The sequence below is a fragment of the Schistocerca piceifrons genome, chromosome 6 (genome assembly GCF_021461385.2).
Source record: "Schistocerca piceifrons isolate TAMUIC-IGC-003096 chromosome 6, iqSchPice1.1, whole genome shotgun sequence".
Lineage (NCBI taxonomy): Eukaryota > Metazoa > Arthropoda > Insecta > Orthoptera > Acrididae > Schistocerca > Schistocerca piceifrons.
In genome coordinates, this window is record NC_060143.1 from 332,740,616 (window position 1) to 332,767,664 (window position 27,049).

Genomic DNA, 27,049 nt, shown 5'->3' on the forward strand with positions numbered 1-27,049 from the left:
TATTACGTAATTGCATTTTTCGAATCCACTCTCTTTTTTATGGTGTTTTTCACGTTTGTCTTCCTTGTCTATTGTACAAGCTATCCCTGGAATCTGCAAACTATTTGAGTCCAACAAATGCCATTTTCATACAAATATGCACTCCAGAATCCATGTATGTAAGCTACCGCATTACACATGCCCATTTCGCGCACAAATACAGTTAAACATCATCTACAATGATACTCTGCAAATCACACTTAAGTGCCTGGCAGAGGGTTCATCGAACCACTTTCACAATAATTCTGTTATTCCACTCTCGAACAGCGAAGACCGTAATTCCCGCGCAAAAACAATTTTAAAAAAAGTTGAGAGAAGCCATTACAATGCGGTGACGGCTAGTGTTGCCTTAATGCAGGCATACATGTCGACTGCATGGTCGACACCGTTCGACTTAGAAAGTTGTCGGACGCCGAAAAATCGATTCGATCATAGCACAACATCCAACCACAACAAATCCGGTGTAGAAAGCGGCATGAAGACTAAGAGGTCAAGTTGTGTTTGTTTACAGCATTCGGTGTGAGGCAGTGTTTGATACGAACAGGTTACACTACACAGAAGGAAGAATCAGTGTGTGTAAAAGTTGTTTCATATCATGTCGAACTCTCATTTATTTTTGCCTTCGGGTTTTCCCAGAGCACCATTAGGAAACGGTTTGGGCAGATACATTTGTCAGTTGCAACGAATAACTATAAAATTTTGCAAAAACCATGGAGCAAGTAGAGGCGTCAGGTAAGTTATAAGGTAGTACTCTAGAATCCAATGTTTTTATTATGCTTCTTACCATTGCTGTTTGAAATCTTTTAGGGAATTCATTGAATGCGACCTGATTGATTTTGCACGTAAGAACCCTCAAACCGTAGTGTACGTAAAGCCCCGTCGACATCGATCACCTGTCATCAAGGCGGAATACCGTACGTTTTTCATTTTGCAACAAAATACTCTTTGTCTTGTTAAAGTTGTCGTTATTTAAGGATTTAAAGATTTTCGTTTCAGTGAACGGAGAAAATCATCACATGAGTGTTCATAACTTTACATTAGATGAGATTCGCAAGTGGATATCGGTTTTATGCACGCAGAACCAAGGGTCATTCGTACGTTATCGCAAAATGTGGCACACAGATCATCCTTCCATACAAGGTGTGTGGAACCCTTTCACTCACAGGCAGCCAGAACTGAATAAAGCCACTTTCCCACAGGTGAGATCAAACGCCAAATACAAATTTGCATAATGAGAAAGCTTTTTTTAATATAGTTCTAGCTGACAGTAACAGAAATTGTATAATAATGTGTGGCCGCTAGCAACCAGCAGTCATTTGCACAAGCAGTAGTACCGCAAAGAAAATATGAAGTGTGCTGGGACGAAAATTATTAAGTAATTGTCATTAAATCTAACCTAACATTTGTACATGTGTTGCAGGGAGATTTTTTGCAAAAACGACGGTTTTATTCAGCACTTCTATTTCAGCCTTATGTAGCAAGTCAGGAAAACTTTGAATGTTTAATTTTGTGTTTTGTGACAAGTATATGTTTTTGTTAGCTACACGAGAATGTTGCACAGGAAACATAGGGGAGACCTATACATGAAGTAGATCATACAGCATATTCCCATGATATAATTCAATGTGTCATTGGTTTTATTTGGTTCTATAAGCTTTCAAACTCACTAAGAACATTAAGAGATTTTATTTTTAGTGACCAATTGAATGCAATACAAAACTGTGCTCATGGGAAAACAGCACTTGTTCATTGTTAAGTGTTATGCAGAGTACAAACCGTGACAAATGTGTGCAGAACTAAGGGTTAAGACTGTAAGTGTTTTGGAAGAACCTCTGGCAGTGCAAAACTTGTGGCAAAACAGCACAAAAGTTGCTATGTAGAGAATAAAAGCAACAACTATACGAGAAGAGTTGGAATGTCAGAAAACATTCCTCGAGTAAAGAAAGGCCTGGAACAATGTGGAGTTCTTCCAGTGTTCTCAGAGTGAAATGGAATCTGGCCTTTCGGATCCTCAGTTTTTCATTTTTTCAGATGAGGTGTGTTTTGTCCCACCAGAGTACGTGAACATGCAGAGCATATGTTGTAGTGCAAAAATCTCTGTCAGTACTTTCAAGCGTCATTGCACAGTCTTAAGATTGGTGTTTGGTGCACAATATCTGGTGTCCGCATTGTAGCAAGATTCTTTCTTGAAATCATTAATGTCAACTGGTGTGTCAAGAATCAATTTAATTCATATGTGGATCAACTCACAGAATATGAACAACTGTGTGGACATTTTCAACAAGAGAAAGCAACAGTGCTCACCACTTTGACAACTTAGACACAACTGCATGAGGTGTTTAGTGAGGAGAGGACAATCAGCAGAGGCAGTACAATCTTATGGTCACCTTGATCACATGATCGGCCTCCTGGAGATTTTTACCTGTGGGGCCAATTGAAGGGTCAGGTGTACTCAAATAATCTGCACATGCTGGAAGAGCTACAGCAGCACATTGAAAATGTTACTGTTACTGTCCCTCGGGCAAAACTGCTCTTCTTATTACCCAGGTTGATAAATTGAGCACAGTGTTGCATCAGTGTCAACAATGGACTTTCCCAGTATCTACTGGGAAATACAGAAGCGTCCGATCCCGCCCGTCTGCTTTGACCCATAACGTCACAAATACGGCAGAAACGACCATAAACCACGATTCCAACATGGCACATATAAAGTCGTTACGTACACATTATGAGGACGAAAATACATCGAAAAACAAACATACACACGTTCCACAAAAAGCCTAATGACACTAACGGGACAACCGCAGGAAATAGGGGGTTTTTGGGTGGAGGAAAAACTAAATATAAACAAATTTAGACACCCACCCCCATACAAAACGAGGAAAAAAACCGACATCACAAAACTCCCAAAATACCACTAAACACAATATCATCTGGAATCCGACACTTCCCTTGACCTATATAGCTCAACAGCAGCTCCCGATCCCATAAATCAGGACCTAACACTTCCCTTGACCTATATAGCTCAAAAACATCTCCTGATACCAATACCAACATTTACAGCCACACATTGGGATCGAACACTTCCCTTGACCTGTTATCCTTACAACATCTCAACATACAGCCGTCCATGGTCCGAGACGCCGGAACTTTAACTAAGCCTCATTTCTTCACGACATACTGAACACTTCACGACTTCATCCAAAAATCCGAGTAGTTGAAGAAATTTTACTAGAGACAACACACTGTCCCTCATCATAGCTGACAACCGAAAACTGTTGACCGTGTCAGTCATATCCATACCTACCAAAGACATGAAAAAAGCAATTTACCAAAATTCACACACCACGCCACACGCAAACTAAACCAAAATCATCACCTAACACACCACCAGAGAGCACCACCGATCGCATCAAAACGACACCTACAAATACGCCACTCTCTCAAACTAAATTCCGCGCCATCGTGACGTCACACACCACAACAGCCTTAAGTCACGGGTCAAAGCCGATGGGTGGGATCGGACGCTTCGGTCGACCCGTCTACTGTGATGTTCATAAAGTGTCAGTCCCACATCAGTCTTGTTATAAATATTTTCTGGGCCAACTTTATTTTGGTTTCTTCTACTGTTGGACTCCCTTACAGTGTTAAGGCACTTTTAAACATCATAATCAAGTCGAACAGAGGGAGAAATAAATGAAATATTGGAAAGTATTGATGATTGGTTCTTGACAAGGTTATTAAAAAGAAGGTTGTCCCAAAGCAAAATGAGTCGTGACTGACTGCCCCAGTGATGTCACTATAGGAGTAAAGCAGGGAAGTGGTTGGCACAGATAGCAATTTGTAAACGCAAATAACTGCTTATAACTGCAATAAATTTTCAGAAAATTGTTTAAGGCAGTTGATAACCTGTTTAGATGTTTTGTATTGGCTGAAGTGTGTCACTGCTGTAATTATCATTTTTGTGCTGCTGCTTGCATTTGCAATGTCATATTTAGCAAGCGCACATAAATGAAAAGTTTGTTTCTGATATACAGTTTTATAATTGCTGATGAACAATCGGTATATTTCCTTTGTACAGCAGTGCAGATTATCACTGCGGCTTTTTTTTCCCCTCAAAACTTACAAATCATTACATTGAAGTTATTTTATGTAACTAGTCATCTGTCTGAACTGTAAGCCCATTGCAATATAGGACTTTGAACATAAACAAATTTTCCAGACTTACTGTTGCAGTAATTGTTGTAGTAGGCTGTTAGTGTGTCACTGTAGTTGTTTGCACAATACAATGTGTAGCCTGCCAAGTAGAGGAGCAATCAGCATCATATTTCACAGTAGATTCCTCTGGTGGAGGTTAAAGAGGAAAGTTAATATCGTGCAGCTCACTTTTACCATGTGTTATTTCCAGTGTTTTTCCCATGTTGGGCAAAATAGCTCCAAATATGTGGTTTCAAAAGTCCTTACCTATCGTCTGCCTCCACTGAAGTTTCATTTGGCAGAGGAATATCATCATCGTTGTGCCCTAAGTGTAGCAGCTATTGTCAATGTTTTGTTTCTGTTGGCGAAGGAATTAAGTGGCAGTGATTGATTCCTCATATCTGTGAGGAAAATATTCTTTTGTATAACAGATTTTGTAACAGTTTTCCCACCTAAAAGTCTTATTCCCTCATCCAGAAAGTTTTTTCTCTTTAATTTAAAGAAATGTATAATGCCTGAAAGTACAGAGATTCATTTGTCTCTGTAGCAGTAAAACCTTTTGTGCGGAGGTCTCACATTGCAACAATACTATTTTAGTCAACATCTTGTGTGACATTGTTAATAAAAAATACCACAGCAGTTTTTTCAGATAGTTTATTATGCCACAGCAGATTTTATTCTAAACAAACATCTTCAAGTGACTGACAATTCACCAACACTTGTAACTAATTCTCACAATTTAGCAGAACCATGCCAGTGTCATGACTTAGATGTACAATTGCCATACATGACGCTAAGAGACAAGCACACTAAAACACGTCACGCGTACTAATCACTGTGCATATTTCATGTGGTTAGTGAAGTGTTTAATTGTGCTCACCAAGATCCAGAATGTGCCTCTTAGTGATAGCTATGACAATGTGACATTCCTGACACTGGACGTTATTGCAACTATTGCAGTGGACACATGTTACCTGTTGGTAATGTTCCAAGTATTAAACAGCACAGCTTATTCAATTAGTAATTGCAATGGTTATTGGTTACGTTTGTCATTTGAAGATGTTAATTTAGAATGATGTGTGTTGTGGGATAATAACCATACCTGAAATATTGGTATGGTGGTCTTTGCTAATATTTACATTACTTAGCTGTGGACACACAAAATAATAAATATTATCTTGTATGGAGCAGATAATAGAATTCCACTGTTCAGCATTATCTGTGAATCAAAATTATGGTAGACCGCTTGCTTCCACCCTAAAAACAAACAGCATACCATTACAAATAACACATTAGTATACCAACCTACAACACAATCTTCAACGGAATATTATGTACACTGTTGACTACATTTATTTTGACAGTGAAGATGACTAGCCTTTCATTGGCTACAAAACATCTGCAAATACACCAGGACAGCATGTGAAACAGTGTAAGCTCAATGTTTCCAGTATTGATATTCCTGAAAGTGGGAAACCAACCTTGTTTCTTAACCCTTGAGTGGGCGCACTGTCTTTCACAACGAGTGGGCGTACCATGTACTTTGAATATTTGCAAAGAATCACTTTCTTTATGTTACCAAAGTAAACATTGTAAGAGCAAAATTGCAGTTTACTTAGTATAATTAGACAACAATAAAACAAACTTACGTAATATGAGCTAAAGCACTGTTTAATTAAGCAATAACAAAATAAACTTTCATTATACCACTCTGTTGCCATGGACAGATGTTACCTGTCAGTAATGACCCAAGTATTAAACAGTGCAGCTGCATCACATTCCTGCCAATCGCTTATTCAATTGGTAATTATCTTGTAGACAACTGCCTAATTGCGGGATTGTGCTGCTAACTCATAAACTGGTAATTTTCTTTCGGATCGTAAATTTTTTTTCTTACCTAGTTCACTGTTTATTTTATATTAGTGCTGCTCACTTGGACATACGACAACACAGTTTATCACTGTTAGCTGAAGCGGTAATGAAGGAATTGGTATGGACTGACAATTGTGGAACAATAATGGAATGGGGCGAAGCAGTTTTATGTGCAGTTGGAGCATTTTATACATAGGTGCACCTGCTCAAGGGTTAAAAACAAATAGCGCTCCCTGGATACAGTACAAAGCCTAACCACTATACAGTTTCTTCTCTGGCCACTTTACTTGTTTCTTTCCACTCAATAAACAGTTTATCTGTGTACAGGAAACTCCTGTTTATCCGAAATCCGCTTTATCGGAACAAATTTTTCTGATTTTCGCGGCTTAAATTGATGCTGTCTGATGTATCACGCAGCTTCACTTTTGGCTAGCTAGACTGACACTTGACAAGTTTCAACTTGTCTGCACCTGGAGCCATGATTTCGCTGCTGTTTTTCGGCAGTCACTGCTAATCAGTGCACTAACCCGTGTCAAAAGTATGAGTGTTGTCAATTCGTGCATGTGTTGGTTGAAGTTTTAGCATGTTTCTTGTTCGTATTGCTTGATTTCATGCCATTGCCATCTATTGGAACTCCTTGGAAGTACAGTAGGGACATTATTGCTCTAGGCAGTGAGGCATAGCCCTGTTGAAACCAACAGTGGGAGTGTGGCGCCAAACACTTTCTGCCTGTTATTGGTACGTCAAACAAAGCCGAGTCTTTAACAATTTGATAGTGAATGTACAACACACTGTTGTGTTGCTGCGTTGGCTTGGGTAAGACAGGGGAGAGGGGTTAGATGTATCGAATCTTTAATTCAATGGCTGCCACAGCCTGGTTTCAAAAGTCAAAAGCTTTGCCTAGTGCATCTCAAGGGTTGTCAAGTAGTCCGCCTGTGTGCTTTCGATTCAACGTTTCGTGCTCGTGCTACATGCTTCAAAATGTCCAGAGGTGAAAGTGGCCAAGAACCAAAAAAGAACCAGTCAAGTGTCGGTAAAAAAAAAGCTGAATGTGACTACGGGTGTGAAGCGAAAAAAGAATGTGATTTCATTGGAACAAAAGCTTTACGCTTTGCAGAGAATTGATGCTGGTGAGCCACCCACAAAAGTTGCTGTGGATTTGAACATCATGTCAGTATAGAGAGAGGGATTACAGATCAAGATGTCATCAATGTAATGATGGTTACTAAAGTTAATAAATTCATCAAGAAGGCTAGGAGAGTTTTATGTTATAAAGAGCAGATAAGTAGTCATTAGCACCCTACTTAGACTAACTTTAAAATGATTGTAAACATGCCGTGGATAATATGTGCCAAATAAAATGGTATAAAGAGACCGACAATGGTTTCAAAGGATTTGTCTTCCAATCAGTAATCGTACTCCTACCTTTTGTTCCATCCAAGTGTCAGGCAGTGCAGTGAAGTCTCGAAAAACAATGAGAAAAGGAGCACATCCTCAGTTGGAAGAGGCCTTATTTTTGTGGCACAAACAAATAAGAGCCAAAGGTATGCCAGTTTCAGGTCCTCTACTTTTTCAAAAGGTGATGACTTTTTATGAGCTGGTTGAAGGAAAGGAGCAAGGACTCTTTGGAAGTGATGGCTGGCTGGATCGGTTCAAGAAGCGACATGGTATTCGTGAAATTGCCATCAGCAATTAATCATTATCCGTGGATGAAGCCACTATCGCTGATTTTAAGAAGAAACTGCACACAATCATTGACAAAGGAGGTTATCCTGGCGATCAGCGATCAACTTTATAACTGTGATGAAACTGGGTTGCATTACAAAATGTTTGCAACAAAAACCCTTGCCTCTAAACAAGAAAAAATGGCATCTGGATATAAATAAAGCAAAGAAAGGGTTACTGCCCTCACATGCAGTAATGCCACTGGCAATCATAAATTGTGCCTTGGCAAATCCAAAAAACCAAGAGCATTTAGATGCCATCCAGCTGATAAACCTTTTCCATTTTGGTACGTGAATCAGTCTTAGGGCATGGATGAATGGTGCCATCTTCAAAGAGTGGTTCCAGGCAGAGTTTGCTCCAGCTGTAGAAAAATACATGGAGGAAAATGGACTTCCTCAAAAAGTGCTATTTCTTGTGGACTACGCTCCATCTCACCCAGATGATCTACAAGATGGGATATCAAAGTGTGTTTCTCCCACCAATCGTCACGTCTCTATGTCAACTGATGGACCAAGATGTTCATGAGGCGATGAAAAAAACATTACAGACGCAGGCTGCTGGAATACTTAATCGGTGTGATTGATGCTGAAGAAGCTCTTAAAAAAAATCGATGTTTTAGGTGTCATTCATTGGATTGATGAAGCTTGGAATCTAACTCTTCCAATTTCTCTAATAGGTCTTGGAAAACTCGTAGATCGTAAGGCAGCTCATCAATGTTGGGAAGAAGAAGGCAACATTGAAGCTCTAGCTGGCATGCCAGAAACAGATGAAAATGACGTAATTGTGGTAAATTTACTGGAGAAGCTACTGAGTTGTGAAGAAGCAAACTTCGAAGATGTTGAAGAGTGGATGGAAAACGACTTTTTTGATTTGGCTGAGGAAGAAATCGTCCAAATTGTGACCAATAAGGTGGTGTCAGAAAAATATGTCTCTGATGACAAAGCAGAGAAAAAGATTCCTCACACAGTTGGATACGAAGCGATCCAAACTGCTCTGGAGCACATCAGCCAGCAGGAGGAGGCGACTTTATCGAAATGTTTCCAGCGTTGGAGATATATTACTGCAACAAAAGTTTCTCAAGCCAAAAAAACAAAAAACCGTTACGAAATTTTTTACCAAAAAATAAATTCTAATGAAGCGTCCTAGAACTTCAAGGACCATACATTAGTTTTTTGTTTTTTTACTTTAAAGGTCTTCTAGACAAACTTTTCATTCCATTGAGTAAGCTGTAGATTTGTTTCATAATTTTGTACAGTAGTTTATTTTTTATTCAAAAGAGTAGGTAATAAAATTAAAACTCCTGTTTTTTCCATGCTGCCAAATAAGGTGGATTTTTTCTGCAAGGACACAAAATAAACGAGCTTTGTTGTTCAGCATTTAAAAGCTTTTGAGTTTTCAATCATACTTTGGTGCCCTTTTAACACATCAACACAATTGTTTTCAGTCAAAAACATTCAGGCTTATTCACAACCATATCAATAACATTCTACCATACCCTACGCACAATTTACGATCATATTTCGCCGTTTTGACCTAATTCTGGGTGTTTCACGTGTAAAAATTGGGACTTGGTTTATCCGAAATTTTCATTATCTGATACAGCCGCCGTCCTGATCATTTTGCATAAACGGGAGTTTACTATATCTTGAAAATAGTTTGCTTAAAATTTCGATAGCTCTCTCCTGCACTTGCTTCTTTCAACACAATACTTTACTTTAATTTTTATGTACTTTTCACTGTACCTCACAGCTAGTTTGTGATTTCTTTATTCTGATTCTTCTGTACAATTGACAGTCCTCTGTAGCTCATTGCACTTGGTAGAGCATTTGTCCGCGAAAGGTAAAGGTCCCAAGTTCAAGTCTCAGTCCGGCACACAGTTTTAATCTGCCAGGAAGTTTCATATCAGCGCACACTCCAATGTAGAGTGAAAATTTCATTCTAGAAACAACCTCCAGGCTGTGGCAAAGCCATGTCTCTGCAATATCCTTTCTTCCAGGAGTGCTAGTTCTGCAAGGTTTGCAGGAGAGCTTCTGTGAAGTTTGGAAGGTAGGAGGTGAGGTACTGGCGAAATTAAAGTTGTGAGGATGGGGCGTGAGTCATGCTTGGGTAGCTCAGATGGTAGAGCACTTGCCCGCAAAAGGCAAAGGTTCCGAGTTCGAGTCTCGGTCTGGCACACAGTTTTAATCTGCCAGGAAGTTTCATATCGGCACACACTCCGCTGTAGAGTGAAAATTTCATTCTAGAAATAGATTCTCTCTTCTCCCAGTGGGACAAATGTCTTAATGCATTTGGTTATTATTCTTGAATGGAATCATTCCATGATCCCATTTTGGCTGGTGTTATTTTACATTTGACTGCCCCTTGTGCATGGCAATTAAGAGCAGTCCTTTGCACATTCCTGGGGCATGGCTGATGATACCCTTGTTCTGAAGAACAGTTGCCGTCAAGGACAATGTACTGGATTCCATTACCTAAGAAGTCTTCGAGTCACTCATATCTTGGCACTTATTCCATATGCTTGTACCTATGTTAACAGTCTGCAGTGGGGCACCATGTCAAACACTTCCTGGAACTCTGGAATCTGCCTGTTGCCCTTCATCCATGGTTTGCAGGAAGCCATGTGAGAAAATGACAAGCTATTTTGCGTGAGCAGTGCTTTCTACATCCATGCTAATTTGTGCATAGAAGCTTTTCTGTCTCAAGGAAATTTATTATATCTAAACTGAGAATATGTTCAAGAATTCTGCAGCAAATGGATGTTAAGGATATTGATCTGTAATTATGCAAATCCGTTCTTTTACTCTTCATATATACAGGAGTTACTTAGGCTTATTTACAGTTTCTTTGGACTTTGTGCTAGGTGAGACAAATTCACGTTAAGTAAACAGCCATTGCCACAGTGTACTCCTTTTAAGACCCAACTAATATTCCATCTGCATCTGTTGACTTTTATTTTCAACTCTTTCAGTTGCTTCTCTACTCCTGGAAGACATTTTACTATATCACCTATTTGGCAGTCTGTGCTACAGTCAAGTGATGGTACGTTTGGATGATCCTACTAATTCTTGCCTGTCGACACTGGCACATTCTTTTTTGAACCAAGATTGCAACAATCTCTGCTTCCTCATCATTTTCCGAATTTTATTATTTGAAACCATTGTCGGTCTCTTTATACCATTTTATTTGGCACACATTATCCACGGCATGTTTACAATCATTTTAAAGTTAGTCTAAGTAGGGTGCTAATGACTACTTATCTGCTCTTTATAACATAAAACTCTCCTAGCCTTCTTGATGAATTTATTAACTTTAGTAACCATCATTACTTTGATGACATCTTGATCTATAATCCCTCTCTCTATATTGACACTGTCATGCCATTTGGATAATTTTGTGAGGTAGTTCCAGAAATAAACATAAAGTATTCATTGCACAGAAATTAGCTGTTATGATACCTTGGGTCCATCCTCAAACTTCATGTAGGCAATTATTTAAAAAATTAGGCCTACCACCAACAGACCATGATACATTTGCTCATTTTTGAAGTTTTTTAGAAGATTATTTCAGTTTGAAAATAGTAATATTCATAAATATAACACTAGAAACAACTCATGACGCTGGGACTGACTGCTCGTCCCCAGTGATCTGCATCAACTGATGTGGGAATCACCCAGTCTGGAGCCGAGACTGCACTGTTTCTGCTGAAGAACCCAAAATACAGGAGATAAAAGTGACCAAGCAGATCCCCAATGCCAAACCCAAAAAAGAAAATAAGGCGACAAAATCCACTGTCTTTGCTACCTTATATTCTTCCATGGTGCAGAAACCTACTCCCAAGGCAGACGCTTCGACACTGATGACGCATAGTGTGTCTGTATCCACCACAGGCACCTGTTTTTGCACATATACATGTGAAGGGAAAAAGAGTAAAGACAAAGCAATCCAGGCAGCTGCAACAGGAAAGACCAACAGCAGTTCTACATCTACATTCTACATCTACATTTATACTCCGCAAGCCACCCAACGGTGTGTGGCGGATGGCACTTTACGTGCCACTGTCATTACCTCCCTTTCCTGTTCCAGTCGCGTATGGTTCGCGGGAAGAACGACTGCCAGAAAGCCTCTGTGCACGCTCGAATCTCTCTAATTTTACATTCGTGATCTCCCCGGGAGGTATAAGTAGGGGGAAGCAATATATTCGATACCTCATCCAGAAACGCACCCTCTTGAAACCTGGCGAGCAAGCTACACCGTGATGCAGAGCGCCTCTCTTGCAGAGTCTGCCACTTGAGTTTGCTAAACATCTCTGTAACGCTATCACGCTTACCAAATAACCCTGTGACGAAACGCACCACTCTTCTTTGGATCTTCTCTATCTCCTCTGTCAACCCGACCCGGTATGGATCCCACACTGATGAGCAATACTCAAGTATAGATCGAATGAGTGTTTTGTAAGCCACCTCCTTTGTTGATGGACTACATTTTCTAAGGACTCTCCCAATCAATCTCAACCTGACACCAGCCTTACCAACAATTAATTTTATATGACCATTCCACTTCAAATCGTTCTGCACGCATACTCCCAGATATTTTACAGAAGTAACTGCTACTAGTGTTTGTTCTGCTATCATATAATCATACAATAAAGGATCCTTCTTTCTATGTATTTGCAATACATTACATTTGTCTATGTTAAGGGTCAGTTGCCACTCCCTGCACCGAGTGCCTATCCGCTGCAAATCTTCCTGCATTTCGCTGCAATTTTCTAATGCTGCAACTTCTCTGTATACTACAGCATCATCCGTGAAAAGCCGCTTGGAGCTTCCGACACTATCTACTGGGTCATTTATATATATTGTGAAAAGCAATGGTCCCATAACACTCCCCTGTGGCACGCCAGAGGTTACTTTAACGTCTGAAGACGTCTCTCCATTGAGAACAACATGCTGTGTTCTGTTTGTTAAAAACTCTTCAATCCAGCCACATAGCTGGTCTGATATTCTGTAGGCTCTTACTTTGTTTATCAGGCGACAGTGTGGAAATGTATCGAACGCCTTCTGGAAGTCGAGGAAAATGGCACCTACCTGGGAGCCTGTATCTAATATTTTCTGGGTCTCATGAACAAATAAAGCGAGTTGGGTCTCACACGATCACTGTTTCCAGAATCCATGTTGATTCCTACAGAGTAGATTCTGGGTTTCCAGAAATGACATGATACGCAAGCAAAAAACATGTTCTAAAATTCTACAACATATCAGTGTCAGAGATATAGGTCTATAGTTTTGCGCATCTGCTCGACGACCGTTCTTGAAGACTGGGACTACCTGTGCTCTTTTCCAATCATCTGGAACCTTCCATTCCTCTAGAGACTTAAGGTACACGGCTGTTAGAAGGGGGGCAAGTTCTTTCGCATACTCTGTGTAGAATCGAATTGGTATCCTGTCATGTCCAGTGGACTTTCCTCTGTGGAGTGATTTCAGTTGCTTTTCTGTTCTTTGGACACTTATTTCGATGTCAGCCATTTTTTCATTTGTGCAAGGATTTAGAGAAGGAACTGCAGTGCGGTCTTCCTCTGTGAAACAGCTTTGGAAAAAGGTGTTTAGTATTTCAGCTTTACGCGTGTCATCCTCTGTTTCAGTGCCATCATCATCCCAGAGTATCTGAATATGCTGTTTCGAGCCACTTACTGTTTTATCGTAAGACCAGAACTTCATAGGATTTTCTGTCAAGTCAGTACATAGAATTTTACTTTCGAATTCACTGAATGCTTCTCGCATAGCCCTCCTTATGCTAACTTTCACATTGTTTAGCTTCTGTTTGTCTGAGAGGCTTTGGCTGTGTTTAAACTTGCAGTGAAGCTCTTTTTGCTTCACAGTAGTTTCCTAACTTTCTTGTTGAACCACGGTGGGCTTTTCCCATCCCTCACAGTTTTACTCGGCACGTACCTGTCTAAAACGCATCTTACGATTGCCTCGAACTTTTTCCATAAGCACTCAACATTGTCAGTGTCGGAACAGAAATTTTCGTTTTGATCTGTTTGGTAATCTGAAATCTGCCTTCTATTACTCTTGCTAAACAGATAAACCTTCCTCCCTTTTTTTATATTCCTATTTACTTCCATATTGAGGGATGCTGCAACGGGCTTATGATCACTGATTCCCTCCCTGTTCTGCGCTTACAGAGTTGAAAAGTTCGAGTCTGTTTGTTATCAGTAGGTCCAAGATGTTATCTCCACGAGTCGGTTCTCTGTTTAATTGCTCAAGGTAATTTTCGGATAGTGCACTCAGTATAATGTCACTCAATGCTCTGTCCCTACCACACGTCCTAAACATCTGAGTGTCCCAGTCTATATCTGGTAAATTGAAATCTCCGCCTAAGACTGTAACATGCTGAGAAAATTTATGTGAAATGTATTCCAGATTTTCTCTCAGTTGTTCTGCCACTAATGCGGCTGAGTAGGGAGGTCGGTAAAAGGAGCCAGTTATTAACCTAGCTCGGTTGTTGAGTGTAACCTCCACCCATAATAATACACAGGAACTATCCAATTCTACTTCACTACAGGATAAACTACTACTAACAACGACAAACACACCACCACCAGTTGCATGAAATCTATCCTTTCTAAACTCCATCTGTGCCTTTGTAAAAATTTTGGCAGAATTTATCTCTGGCTTCAGCCAGCTTTCAGTATCTATAACGATTTCAGCTTCAGTGCTTTCTATCAGCGCTTGAAGTTCCAGTACTTTACCAATGCAGCTTCGACAGTTTACAATTACAATACTGATTGCTGCTTGGTCCCTGCATGTCCTGACTTTGTCCCGCACCCTTTGAGGCTGTTGCCCTTTCTGTACTTGCCCGAGGCCATCTAACCTAAAAAACCACCCAGTCCATGCCACACAACCCCTGCTACCAGTGTAGCCACCTGCTGTGTGTAGTGGACTCCTGACCTATCCAGCGGAATCTGAAACCCCACCACCCTATGGTGCAAGTCGAGGAATCTGCAACCCACACGGTCGCAGAACCGTATCAGCCTCTGATTCAGACCCTCCACTCGGCTCTGTACCAAAGGTCCGCAATCAGTCCTGTCAACGATGCTGCAGATGGTGAGCTCTGCTTTCATCCCGCTAGAGAGACAGGCAGTCTTCACCAAATCAGATAGCCGCCGGAAGCCAGAGAGGATTTCCTCCAATCCATAGCGACACACATCATTGGTGCCGACATGAGCAACCACGTGCACCCTGTACCCTTCATGGCATCCGGAAGCACCCTTTCCACATCTGGAATGACTCCCCCCGGTATGCACATGGAGTGCACATTGGTTTTCTTCCCCTCTTGCTGCCATATCCCTAAGGGGCCCCATTACGCGCCTGACATTGGAGCTCCCAACTACCAGTAAGCCCACCCTCTGCGACCACCCGGATCTTGCAGACTGAGGGGCAACCTATGGAACAGGACAAGCAGCCATACCCGGCCGAAGATCAGTATCAGCCGGAAACAGAGCCTGAAACCAGTTCATCAGACAAACAGGAGAGGCCTTCCGTTCAGCCCTCCGGAATGTCTTTCGCCCCCTGCCACACCGCGAGACGACCTCTCACTCTACGGGTGAGGGGTCAGCCTCAATGTGGGCAGTATCCTTGGCAGCAACAGCCGTAGTCCGATCGAGGGATGCGTGGGACGAGCTGGCCGTCCCCGACAAACCCCCATCCGGACCCCCACAGTGATGCCCATTGGCAACAGCCTCAAGCTGTGTGACCGAAGCCAACACTGCCTGAAGTTGGGAGCGAAGGGATGCCAACTCAGCCCGCATTAAACACAGCAGTCACAGTGCTAAATACTGTTGTGCAAAGAACATCTGAACTAATCTACAGAGAGCACAAGCAATTCAACACAAAATTTAAACGGTTATTAAAATACAATATTGCGTAGAAAATGCAGTAATGCTGCTACTTGCGCACTGCTGACGCACTGCTTGGCAGCAGAAGGAGACTACGCGATTTTACACTATTCAGGTACTAAAATGCGATGCTACAACTCTCAAATACTATAATACGCCCAAAATTTATGAATTAAATGATGCAAGTACCCAAAAACACGCAAAGAAATTAAGAATTAAACTATGTAACAAATAAGAGAGCTAAGAGTATACGACTTGCTGCTGGCAGCTGCTTATCCAACGGTGGCAGGGAGCATCCAGAAAGTACAAAAGTACAAGAAAAGCAGAGTGCCTCTCAACCCCCCCCCCCCTTTCCCCCCTCATCCTCGAAGGGACAGGGTGCAGGGACAGGCTCACGACATTCGGGTCAAAAGCTGTCCCGAGCGCTGTCAGATGTCATTCTTTTCCGTTTGACGGTGCAAAGATAGGGGTAAATTAAAACCGCACAGATGACATAGGTATCATACTACAGTGGATCATGAATAGGTTCAGAACTCATGTGGAAGAACTGAAACTCCTACCACAGGCATGTCCCTTGTGGTTTTGTTTACAAGAAACACATTTTAAAGATACAGATGTCCCTTTGCTACAGGGATGTATGCTATACCGCAAGGATGACCTATCGGGGGGAAAGGGCCAAGGGCCAAGGGAGAGGTGTCACAGTGTTTGTCACTAAAACGCACCACTCCTCGGTTCTCCCCTTGGCTACTGACCTGCAAGCAGTTGCAGTTCAAATTCATGTATGTTGAAGGATCACCGTTTGCTCACTGTATTTACCTCCGCAAGGTGTACTAGACTCTGAGTTTCTCACGGGTCTTATCGCACAACTCCTGCGACCATTCCTCCTCCTGGGAGGCTTCAATGCCCATCATGTCATGTGGGGCTCAACCAATATTTGCCCTCGGGATCGAGTTTTGGAGGGCCTCATGGTGTCTCACAAGCTGTGCGTCCTCAACATCGATACTCACACACGTTTCTCCACTGGTATTGGGTCATTCTCAGCCAACAACCTCTCTTTCTTTTCTCCCGCCCTCACCATTTCTGTTCAGTGGGAGGTCATTGACGACCTCCATCCCAGTGATTACTTCCCAATCTGCCTTCACCTTTTAAATGGCTCACCACTTGAAGTTAAGCCCCCAAAATGGATGGTCAGCAGGGCTAACTGGACGAGTTTCAGCCAGCTGGCTGTGTTCGAACGCTGCGACAGCGTCCAAGGATGGGTGGACCACATCACACAAATGATCCATCATGCTGCTGACTTCTTCATCCCCCAGTCCTCAGGTCATCTTAGGAGACGACCAGTACCTTGGTCGACAGATGAGTGCCATTCCGCAATCCGGGAAAGGCATGTGGCTCTTCGACATTTTAAATGCCGACCGACAGCAGACAACCTTAGGGCCTTTCAAGTCGCAAGGGCCCCGTCTCGATCCCTCATTAGGGAGAGTAAGAAAAGGTCATGGCAAGCGTTCCCGGACTCCATCAATCATTCCACTTCTTCTAGAAAAGTATGGGAAGCCATCCAGAGTATTTCTGGTAAACACAGCCGTTTACTGATAGCAGCACTGCTGGAACAGGGGTGCCTCCAAACAACACCCAGAGACATTGCTCAGATGCTGGACGAACAATTTGCACTGCCAATGCAAGCCAGGATGTGGTGTTTCGTCGCTATCGTGTGACTGTATTGAGGGAAAAGTTGGACTCCAGGTCCAACAGTTCTGAGGCCTATAACTCCCCTTTCTCCATGTGGGAGCTCGAATCGGCATGAGATTCGTGACACTGCATTCGGTCGTGACCAAATCCGGTATGTCATGCTTTGACACTTGCCAGCGGCATCAAAGGAAATCCTCCTCAAATGTTGTAATATAATATGGCAGACAGGCAACTTCCCCAACTCGCGGATGGAGGCAACTCTGATCCTTCTCCTGAAACCAGGAAAGGACTGCACATGTCCCAGTAGTTATCGGAGTATCGCCTTAATGAGCTGTGTAGGAAAGACCCTGGAGCGAATGGGTAACCATCATCTGGTGTGGTTTTTAGAGCCAGGCAACTCCTTAGCCACTCTCAGTGTGGATTCTGAAGATGTCGGTCCGCTGTTGACAATCTGACCCTCCTAGAGGCGGCTATTCAGCAGGCTTTCCTCCGTAAGTATCACTGTATCGGCATATTCTTCGATATAAGTAAGGCATACGATACTACTTGGAGACACTCCATCCGTGCACAACTGCATCAATGGGGCTTTTGTGGCCACCTCTCCATCTTTATATAGTCTTCCCTGTCTCGGTAGTTTTTTAGGACCCGAGTTGGTGACATACTGTCAGATTGATTTGAGCAGGAGAATGGTGTTCCTCAGGGCAGTGTTTTAAGTGTTAACCTCTTTGCCATAGCCATTCAACAGTATCACATCTACAGTAAGGACTAGTGTACAGTGCTCCTTATTTGTAGATGATTTTGTTGTTTTCTGTTCCTCCTCCAGTGTTGCAACAGCAAGCCGTCAGTTGCAACGTATAGTCCGGCAGTTAGAGGAGTGGTCTGCAAGGAGGGGTTTTCAGTTTTATGTGGATAAGTGTGTGTGTGTGTGTGTGTGTGTGTGTGTGTGTGTGTGTGTGTGTGTGTTTTCATTTTAATTGCTCTCATCATCTTTTTAATTTACCTGCCTTGAATATGGGGGACACCATTCCACATTTTAGAGATGCAGTGCGGTTTCTGGGCCTCATTTTTTGCTCCCATTTGTCATGGTTACTACACCTGTGAGAGCTGAAAGCCAGTACCATGAACGCACTGAACATCATCAAGTACCTTAGCCACAGGTCGGACAGGGCGTGTTTCCTTCAGTTTTATTGGGCTTTTGTGTGTTGCGGCTGGACTATGGTCGCTCGGTGTATGGGTCAGCGAGGCCCTCATACTTGTATATCATCGATGCTGTCCATCATGAGGGGATTCGGCTGGCCACGGGTGCTTATTGGACCAGTCCCATACCTATTATCAGTGCTGAGGCGGTGGAACCACCTCATGGTGCATCACGCGTGTAAGTTCCTTGCAGCTCCAACTTCACCTGCACACCATACTGTTGCTGGTCCACCTCTGGAACGCCTTTTTTACAACCATCCATGAACCACAATGCCATGTGGGATCCGTGTGCAGCGTGTGCTTTAGTCACTCGGTGTGGAGCCAATACGACCCCAAATCCAAGATTTTAACCGGCTGCTGCCCTGGCTACTGGAGAGGCCCAAAGTGATTTGAGATTTGAAGCGGTACAGGAGAGATAGCATTCCTGCTTCTGTTTTTAATGAGATATTCTGTGATACCATGACCGTGTAGCTGTTTTTATGGATGTGTATAAGCAGGTAGACTCTGTTGATTACTCTGTCATTTTCGTGGATCATGTCCTTACGATCAGACTGCGTCCAGAATTTACCATCTTTGACATAGAATTATATACGATGTTGTGAGCACTGGAACAGATGAGACATTCTCCCAGTGTTAGATTTCTCGTCTGTTCAAATTCTCTGAGCATCCTTTATTCTCTCCAACGTTTGTAGCCTACCCAGCAAATGGTTCAAATGGCTCTGAGCACTATACGACTTAACTTCTGAGGCCATCAGTCACCTAGAACTTAGAACTAATTAAACCTAACTAACCTAAGGACATCACACACCTCCATGCCCGAGGCAGGATTCAAACCTGCGACCGGAGCGGTCGCTTGGCTCCAGACTGTAGCACCTAGAACCGCACGGCCACTACGGCTGGCCTACCCAGCAGACACAGTAACCCAGAACATCCAGGATGCCCTCCTACGACTACAATGACTGGGGAAGGAGCTGTCTTTCTCCTAGGTACCTGGGCACATTGGAATTGCAGGGAATGAAAGGGCAAATCGAGCAGCCAAGGAGGCATGTAGTGATCCTCTGGTAATTCGGTGTGCTATCCCTCTGCATGCTATCACCTCGCTGTTGGGGTACAAAGTCTTGTCGATGGGAAGACAAGTGGCTGGCAGAAGCTCCATGTCATCAAGCCCATAACTCAGCCATGGAGTACTTCCGTCCAGTCACATCGGAGGTCCTTCTTACTCGTCTTCGCATAGGCCACAGCTGTATGACATGGATTCTCATTCCGGCGAGAGGACCCTCCAGTGTTTGGTGCTTATGGCGTGCAGATCACGGTGCACCACGTTTTATTGGACTGCATTTTATTTGCTGACCAGCAGACTGCAGCGGATCTGCCATCTATTTTATGTAATGATCAAATGAATGTGGTTAGGGTTGTAAAGTTTTTGTGAATTGTCCAATGCTTTTAACAAGATTTTAGGTAGAAGTTCTTAATGTGTCAAAGGGTGGCCAGCTCACCCTAGATTTTTGTAAGTGATCTGTGTTTTGTTTTCTCTGTGTTTTAATTTCTTGATTAGCTCTCTTCCCTCGTAATTGGTTTTAGTGCATGCGAGAGTGCATATAATACAGAGTGACTGTGTGGTCATTTCGAGTGCATGTGTGTACAGCACTTTTAGTTCATCTCCACATTCGTTTGTTTTTATAAGTGTAAGGGCGCTGATGGGTTCCCATCAGATACACACACACACACACATACACACACACACACACACACACAAGCGCGCGCGTCGTTTCACAGTGGCTCTCCCTTTGATAGCATATGTTTTGCCAGCTACAGGGCTGCTATAGGTGGTGATAGGATAGTGCATAAGGCAAGTCTTGCAGCGGGTACTGGTACAGGGGTAGCTGCCTTAGGGTAAGGAGATGGGTGCAGAAGGAGTGTAGGATCTAACAAGAATACTGTGGAGATAGGTGTGTTGGACAAGATTTCAGACAGAATGGATCTCATTTCAGGGCATGATTTTAGTAACCCATGGCCCTGTTGAAGTAGCTGATTAATACATTTCAGACCAGGATAATACCGAGTCATCAGTGGTGTGCTCCGAAGTTGTCTTTTGGAGGGATCAGCAGTACCAGGATTGGATGTGATGATGGCCCAGGAAATCTGCTTTTGAACTTTGTTGGTGGGGTAACTAAGTGCAGTGAAGGCTGAGGTGAGAATGGTGGTGTATTGCTTAAAGAGTCTGCATCCGAACAAGTATGTTTGCCTCAAATGCCGAGGCTGTATGGGAGGGAAAGTTTGACATGGAAAGGATGGCAACTGTAAAAATGTAAGTACTGCTGTTTGTTGGTAGTGGACAGAAGTGTCTAGCTGGCCTTCAGTGAGGAAATTGGGAGAAGGTATTCAGAGATTCCAGGAATTTTAACAGGTCAGTTTCACCTTGAGTCCATATGATAAAGATGTCATCAATGTACCTAAATGAAACCAGGGGCTGAAGATGTATGGATCCCAGGAAAGCCCCCTCCAAGTGACCCATGAAAAGGTTGGCATAGGAAGGAGTCATCCTGGTTCCTCTGATCTGTTTGTAAGTCTACCCCTCAAAGGTGAAGTAGTTGTTGGTAAGGCCAGTATTACACTATCAAATTTCTTTGTCAAAGATTTGATCAAAGATGTGATCAAATATTCCGTCAAATATATTTGACAAAGATCTTTGACACTGTGCACATGCGGAAGAGAAGCGGGGGGAAAAAAGGAAACATACCTGGGTGAAGCCGTGGGTTTTACGACGACACGATAAAAGCATTCGAAAAAACTTGTTACGTAAGCTTATAGTGGAGGACGTCAAGTCGTACATCAGTTACTTAAGAATGGATGAGAATACATTTCTGTATGTGCTCAATGAAGTGTATCTTCATATCACAAACCCCAATATTCACTTAAGAACTGCTACATCTGCAGAAGGCAGGCTCACTGTAACACTCCGATTCCTTGCTACAGAAGAGGGTTAAGTTAGGTTAGATTAGGTCTCCAATCTTCGTAATCTATTTTTGTATTCAGCGTGCCTCACCTTGTAAAGCACCTCATCGGCTTCATACATCTCTATTAATTTTGTAGTTGTCGGCAAACACCAATTGTATTTACTGGCAATGTTTATAAAAACACTACAGACGACAGAAGGTGGGTAGAAAGGATGTCATAGGCTTGGAATCAGATGGTACTGACTGAGAAAATGTTTAGCAGTAGACAGACCATGTACATGGGGATGTTGGTATATAGGGAGGTGGCATCAATGTTGACAAGCAAGGTGTGTGGTGGTAGTGGAACGGGCACAGATTTCTGACGATCTAAGAAATGGTTGCTATCTTTGACACGGAGGGGAGTCTTTGTACTATGGGTTGCAGGTGCTGATCAACTAAAGCAGATATATGTTCAGTGGATGCTTTGAAGCCAGCAACTGTAAGATGTCCAGGATGAATGGGTTTCTGGATCTTAGGAAGAAGGTAAGAGGTAGGGGTGTGTGGTTTGTATGGGGTGAGAAGTTCTATGGATTGAGGTCCTTTGTCTGTAGGTAGGTTAATAATGAAGTCATCAGTGTTTAGGGCATATAGAGCCTGCAGTTTGGCAGAAGACAGGTTAGGATAATGTTGTAGGGACCACGGGAAGAGTTATGAAGCAATGCTTGATGTGAGGAATTCTTTGAAGGCTTATAGGGGATGATTTTGAGATAGTGGTGGTGGATCAAGTTGGGATTATGGTCTGAACTGTTCAAGGCAGGGTTCAACGTCAGGTTTGTTGTTGGAAAGGTTTTGCGATTGGGTTGCAAAGTGATATTTCCAGTTGATTTACATGTGAAGGAAAGTAGGTCCTTCACCAAAGCAGCACGATCATATGCAGGTTTAGGGTTGAGAGTGAGACCCTTAGATAATACAGATAATTCAGAAGAGTAGAGTGCTTTATATGAGAGGTTAAGAACACTGTACTGTTGTGACTGGTTCATGTGATTATGGGCTATTCTGGGTCTGGGAGGCAGTGGTGGATGTTGTGGGATGTTAAGGAGGTTGGCCAAGCTCGGTTTGTTCCCCTTCAACCCTTCTGCCTGAAGAAGGAGCCATTGGCTCTGAAAACTTACCTAATTACAACCTTCTTTTGTGTGCGTGTTCTGCCATTGCTTGGCGTGTAGATTTTTTATGCATCCAGTTAAATTATTTTGTCAAAAATTGGTGTTTTTGTTGTTAAATACATTTAATAGATGTATGAAGCACTACAGTATGGAACATATCTTTTGTGAGTATAATTATTGTCACAATATTGTTTGATGTGCAAAAGCCATCAGTTTGATTACTGTGGAAAACTAAATAAAAAATGTAGTTTTGTTGTGTATTCTGTTGTTATGATAGTTGTTACAGTAGTTTGCAGAAGCTGAAACAAGCATTTAATCAATGCAAGTATATAAAGAAAATTACATTGTTGAGCAGATATTAAAGCAGTCTATCTTAGTGATACATTACTTAAAGATAAGTTGCTGATATATCTCTCGTGTTTCATTGTTAACTTTGTGATGTTTGGGGTGATTATATGATTCTGGTGCCTTTTGCACTGCCAGAGTGTTAATAAATATACTTAGGTTGGATGGACTTACAGTAACAAATATCTGTTTGAATTGCACACACTTTGTCATCCTTTGTTACAGTAACAGGTTTTTAAGGCCTATACCAGAAAAACAAAGAAATAGCCACTCAACAAAAGGATGAAAAACACCTTACTTAAAAAAAAAAATAACACACTGCAAAAAGCATAGTAAAAAAGGAGATCAGTCAATTACAACAGAGGAGATATCTACTGCAGATAGTAGTCCATTGTTGCCAGTCCGTAGCTTCATCTCCCACCGCTGTTGGCTCCACTTGCTTAAGGATAGTTAATATGTTGTCCTTCCCTCACGCCCTTGGACTTCCCCTTCTATGTTTTTGTTTTCCAGTAGGTTGAGAGTGGAGGACTCGGTACAGGAGGGATCTATCAGCTCAAAGGATGTGGCCAAACCACTGTTGTCTCTTGTGTCCTAATATTCTGCCAATGTGTGACTTTCTAAACCACTGGTACAGCTCTTCTTTCGTTCTTCGTTCCCATTTACCTTCCAGGATATTTAGACAGCTCCGTAGATCTTTTGAAGTACCTTCCTCTTGAAGGCACAGATTGCCTCTTCAGGTGTTGCTGATCCACCTAAGTTTCATAAGTATATAAAATTACCAGCAGTAATAGTGTCATCTATGGCTGGATCTTATTCTTCTGTGATATCAGTCATGACTTGAATAACTTATTCAGACTAAAAAACATGTGATTAGCACTTATTATTTGTTGATGCACTTCTTTTGTCACTTCACTTTTATAGTACTTGAATTCTTGAACTCAAATTTCACACACTTGCAGACATAAATTTAAATCATTTTCTCCTTTTGTTCCTTCCTCCTCCCTCACACACACAATTTTCTTTTGAACACAGCTGGTTAATATTTTACTGTGTTGGTTGCCCTCATTTTGTCACATTCCTTTTGGTTCATTTTCAGATATACTGACAAATAGAGCAGTATATCAGATATAAAAATGTTTCACTGCTTCCCACTTCAAACCGTCACTTGCTCAGATGCCGGGGATGTATTTTATCGACATTGGAAAGTATTAAGGCCTACAAAAATCCTCTAGTCTTCCCTAAAAATTTGTCATCCTGACAGTTTAAATGTTATAAGTAGCATCTTATTTCTTTTCACCTAATTGTTTACAGCTCTGAATATTTGTCAGCTTATTTTGTGTTAAGATAATGACTTACCTTCAGATAACATTACAGTAAGATTACTGAAAATGTGTATGTTTGGGGTTGGGACTCAGTTCCTTATTTAACTTGGAACATATATTTCTTTTAGTATGACTTAATTTGTTCCATATTTAACATATGTCTTGTTTAGCTGTGCGGCGTCATCTAATTGGTTGGTATCTTAAAAAGATGCAGATTTCATACTAATTCAGTGTTTCAATACTGACCGAACAGGTTGTGAAACAAAATTACACTTTCATTGTTAATAAACTTATTTTAAAATAATTTTTCTTTTCTGCAGGAAGGATTGTCAAGTCCACAGAATTTACCACCCACTGCTACTGATTTGTTACTGGATATGTTCAAAAAACAGAAGCTGTCAGAGGAAGACTCTAGAGCTGTCTTAGAAGAGAAACGTGCTGAGTGAAGTTGCATCTAGAATGGAAGACTAGTCAGTGTTGTAGTAAAATAGTGCAGAAAGAGAAGAGACTGAGAATTTATAAAGTAGCTACTACTGTTGATGTTGTGAGTGGTAGTACCTTAATACTTACTAGCATTTGGTTAGAGAAATCAGCCATGTGTCTGCAATAATTACTTGAATCAGAATTAAAATTATGCAAGATGTGATTTACTTCTGCAATTGATGCTTCTTGATACAAGAAATTGTGTTTCTATGCTACAAAACGCTGTAAAGACATTGTTTTGATCTATTTGCCAATAAAAGTGTTATTTTAGGCTGCTGTTCTTCAATTACCAGTTTAAATAGGTGATGAGAATAACAGTCATGACAATTAAGTCCATGATGAAAGGGGGAGAGGCACTGTAAATGTACTGATCACTAGGAACATAGTTGAGGAATTTCAGTGGCTTGTAAGCACACAAGACTTCAGTGAATTGTCTTCATGTGAGTTGTTATTTCTTGTGTTTACCGCATTCTAGTGCTGCCATTTTCAATTTGTGAGTCTTAGAAATAGTAATGTTCCTGTGTCATTCACTACTGAGCAGCAGCAACACTATCCAGTTTTTATAGAGCATTTAGTTAAGCCATTTTATGACGTGCTTCAGTATGGACATAAACAATAGTTGCTTATATACTAGAGCTTTTTAATTTTTCGAAGTGTTTGCATATTTCCTGAGTGTGTTGCAAGATCCCAAAAGAGCATAGTAGCAGAACAAGCTTGTTGTCTCAGTTGTTTACACAGTTAGACCACAGCTTCAGATCCTCTTAATTTTTTAATGTACCTAATTAGATTCAATTAGGTGTGAAATATGCCTAACAGTGTGCTTGTTATGAGTGGATGCGAGGAATATTGGTCATAGTCTGTGAATACCTAGAAGCCGTGTTACCTATGGGTGATAATCCTCAGACTGCTACCCAGGACTTTAGCAGTATGTTGAAAACAAATATGAGGTGGTGCCCATTTTTAAAATTATAAAGGAGCCAGCAATAGTCACTCCATCTTTTTGGTACTAGCATTAATCTTCCTGGTAGATCTAGATTTCCATAGAGGGAAGTGGTGCTCATTATTGGGAGGTCCACTGTTAGCTTTGTGATGATCAAGGACGTTGTGTGTAGATCGAGTAGGAAATTATGTGCAGTTGGTATGCTTGCCAGGAGGTCTTGTTAAAGATGTGGAAGAGGCTTTCTGACACTTATTGGATGCACTAGTTGCTGCCAGCAAGAAGTAGCTCATGTTGACAGTAATACTGAAACCTGTTACTTTGGTTCAAAGGCCACACTGAGTTACTTTTAGTGGCCAACTGAAGGTTGTTAGCCCTCTCTCGGGGTGAATATACATCTTGCAACATGTAGCATTTTCCCCTGGACTAACTGTGACTTTCTGGTTTGGAATCAGGTGGAAAGCTTAAACAAGAGATTACATTGATTCTGCAGTTTCCTGAGTGCAGATTTTTTGCTTGTACCATTGGATGGAGAATTGTTAAAAGTCCCCTAACTAAATCAAGTGTGCACTCTCCTCCAGAAGCAGCTTCTTAGGCAGTGTAGTATTATTGGTTTGCTTATGTGAGTTTCATGTTAGAAAAACTTCAGTGCGTACTGCATGAGCAGTTGTATTTATCGTTTTGAGGAAATCTGAGCAAGTCAGATTTAGCTGTTATGAAAGGTAACAAATATCATTATAGGAAAAGAAAATTTAATCCTAATGTTAGTTTATTGCAGAAGTGATCACGGTGAGGTTTCATAATTACTGCTACATATTAATGGCAACAAAATGCTCATAATATTTTGAACAGAAAGTAATTGAAACCAGAAGTAGAAAGCAATAAATATTAAAATTGAAATGCAGTATTGTTTGTCCACAAGAGGAAGACTTCTCACAGGTGCTAGCAGTAGCGGAGAAAATTGGAACAAGTTAGGTGTGATATTTACTTGTTCTTAGTGCTGCAGTGTTAGCCGAACACACTGCTTCAGTAGCCTGACAGCGCCCTTTTTTTAAAGAGCTGATATACCCCTTTGTTATTTTACTGTGTGGTGTTCTGCTTTGCAGATTTCTGCTGCATTCTAAAATGAGTACAAAGGTTCATCAAGGCTTCATGTAGTACATCAAAATGGAAAAGAGAGCTGTATTGTAAGTGCTGCTGCGTGCACAAGTAAAAGCCTGACTAGTTATATGATGTTTAGATTTTTCCCC

The 27,049-nt window shown here is 41.6% G+C and overlaps 1 protein-coding gene across 1 annotated transcript; it reads left to right on the forward strand.

The window, feature by feature from the left end:
* Positions 1-440: 440 nt before the first annotated feature.
* On the forward strand, positions 441-25,133 carry LOC124802851 (39S ribosomal protein L43, mitochondrial). The gene is made up of 4 exons (XM_047263873.1): positions 441-771; positions 847-953; positions 1,036-1,238; positions 24,700-25,133. Exons 1-4 carry the CDS (start codon positions 635-637, stop codon positions 24,823-24,825), a joined length of 573 nt encoding a protein of 190 aa, XP_047119829.1. The 5' UTR covers positions 441-634; the 3' UTR covers positions 24,826-25,133.
* The last annotated feature ends 1,916 nt before the right edge of the window (positions 25,134-27,049 follow it).

What these genes read in the sequence shown, in the direction of transcription:
- LOC124802851 (XM_047263873.1), top strand. Translation starts at nt 635, where the DNA reads ATGTCGAACTCTCATTTATTTTTGCCTTCGGGTTTTCCCAGAGCACCA. An exon ending in GGAGCAAGTAGAGGCGTCAG is followed by an intron (nt 772 to 846) that starts GTAAGTTATAAG and finishes GAAATCTTTTAG; the next exon opens with GGAATTCATTGAATGCGACC. An exon ending in ATAAAGCCACTTTCCCACAG is followed by an intron (nt 1,239 to 24,699) that starts GTGAGATCAAAC and finishes TCTTTTCTGCAG; the next exon opens with GAAGGATTGTCAAGTCCACA.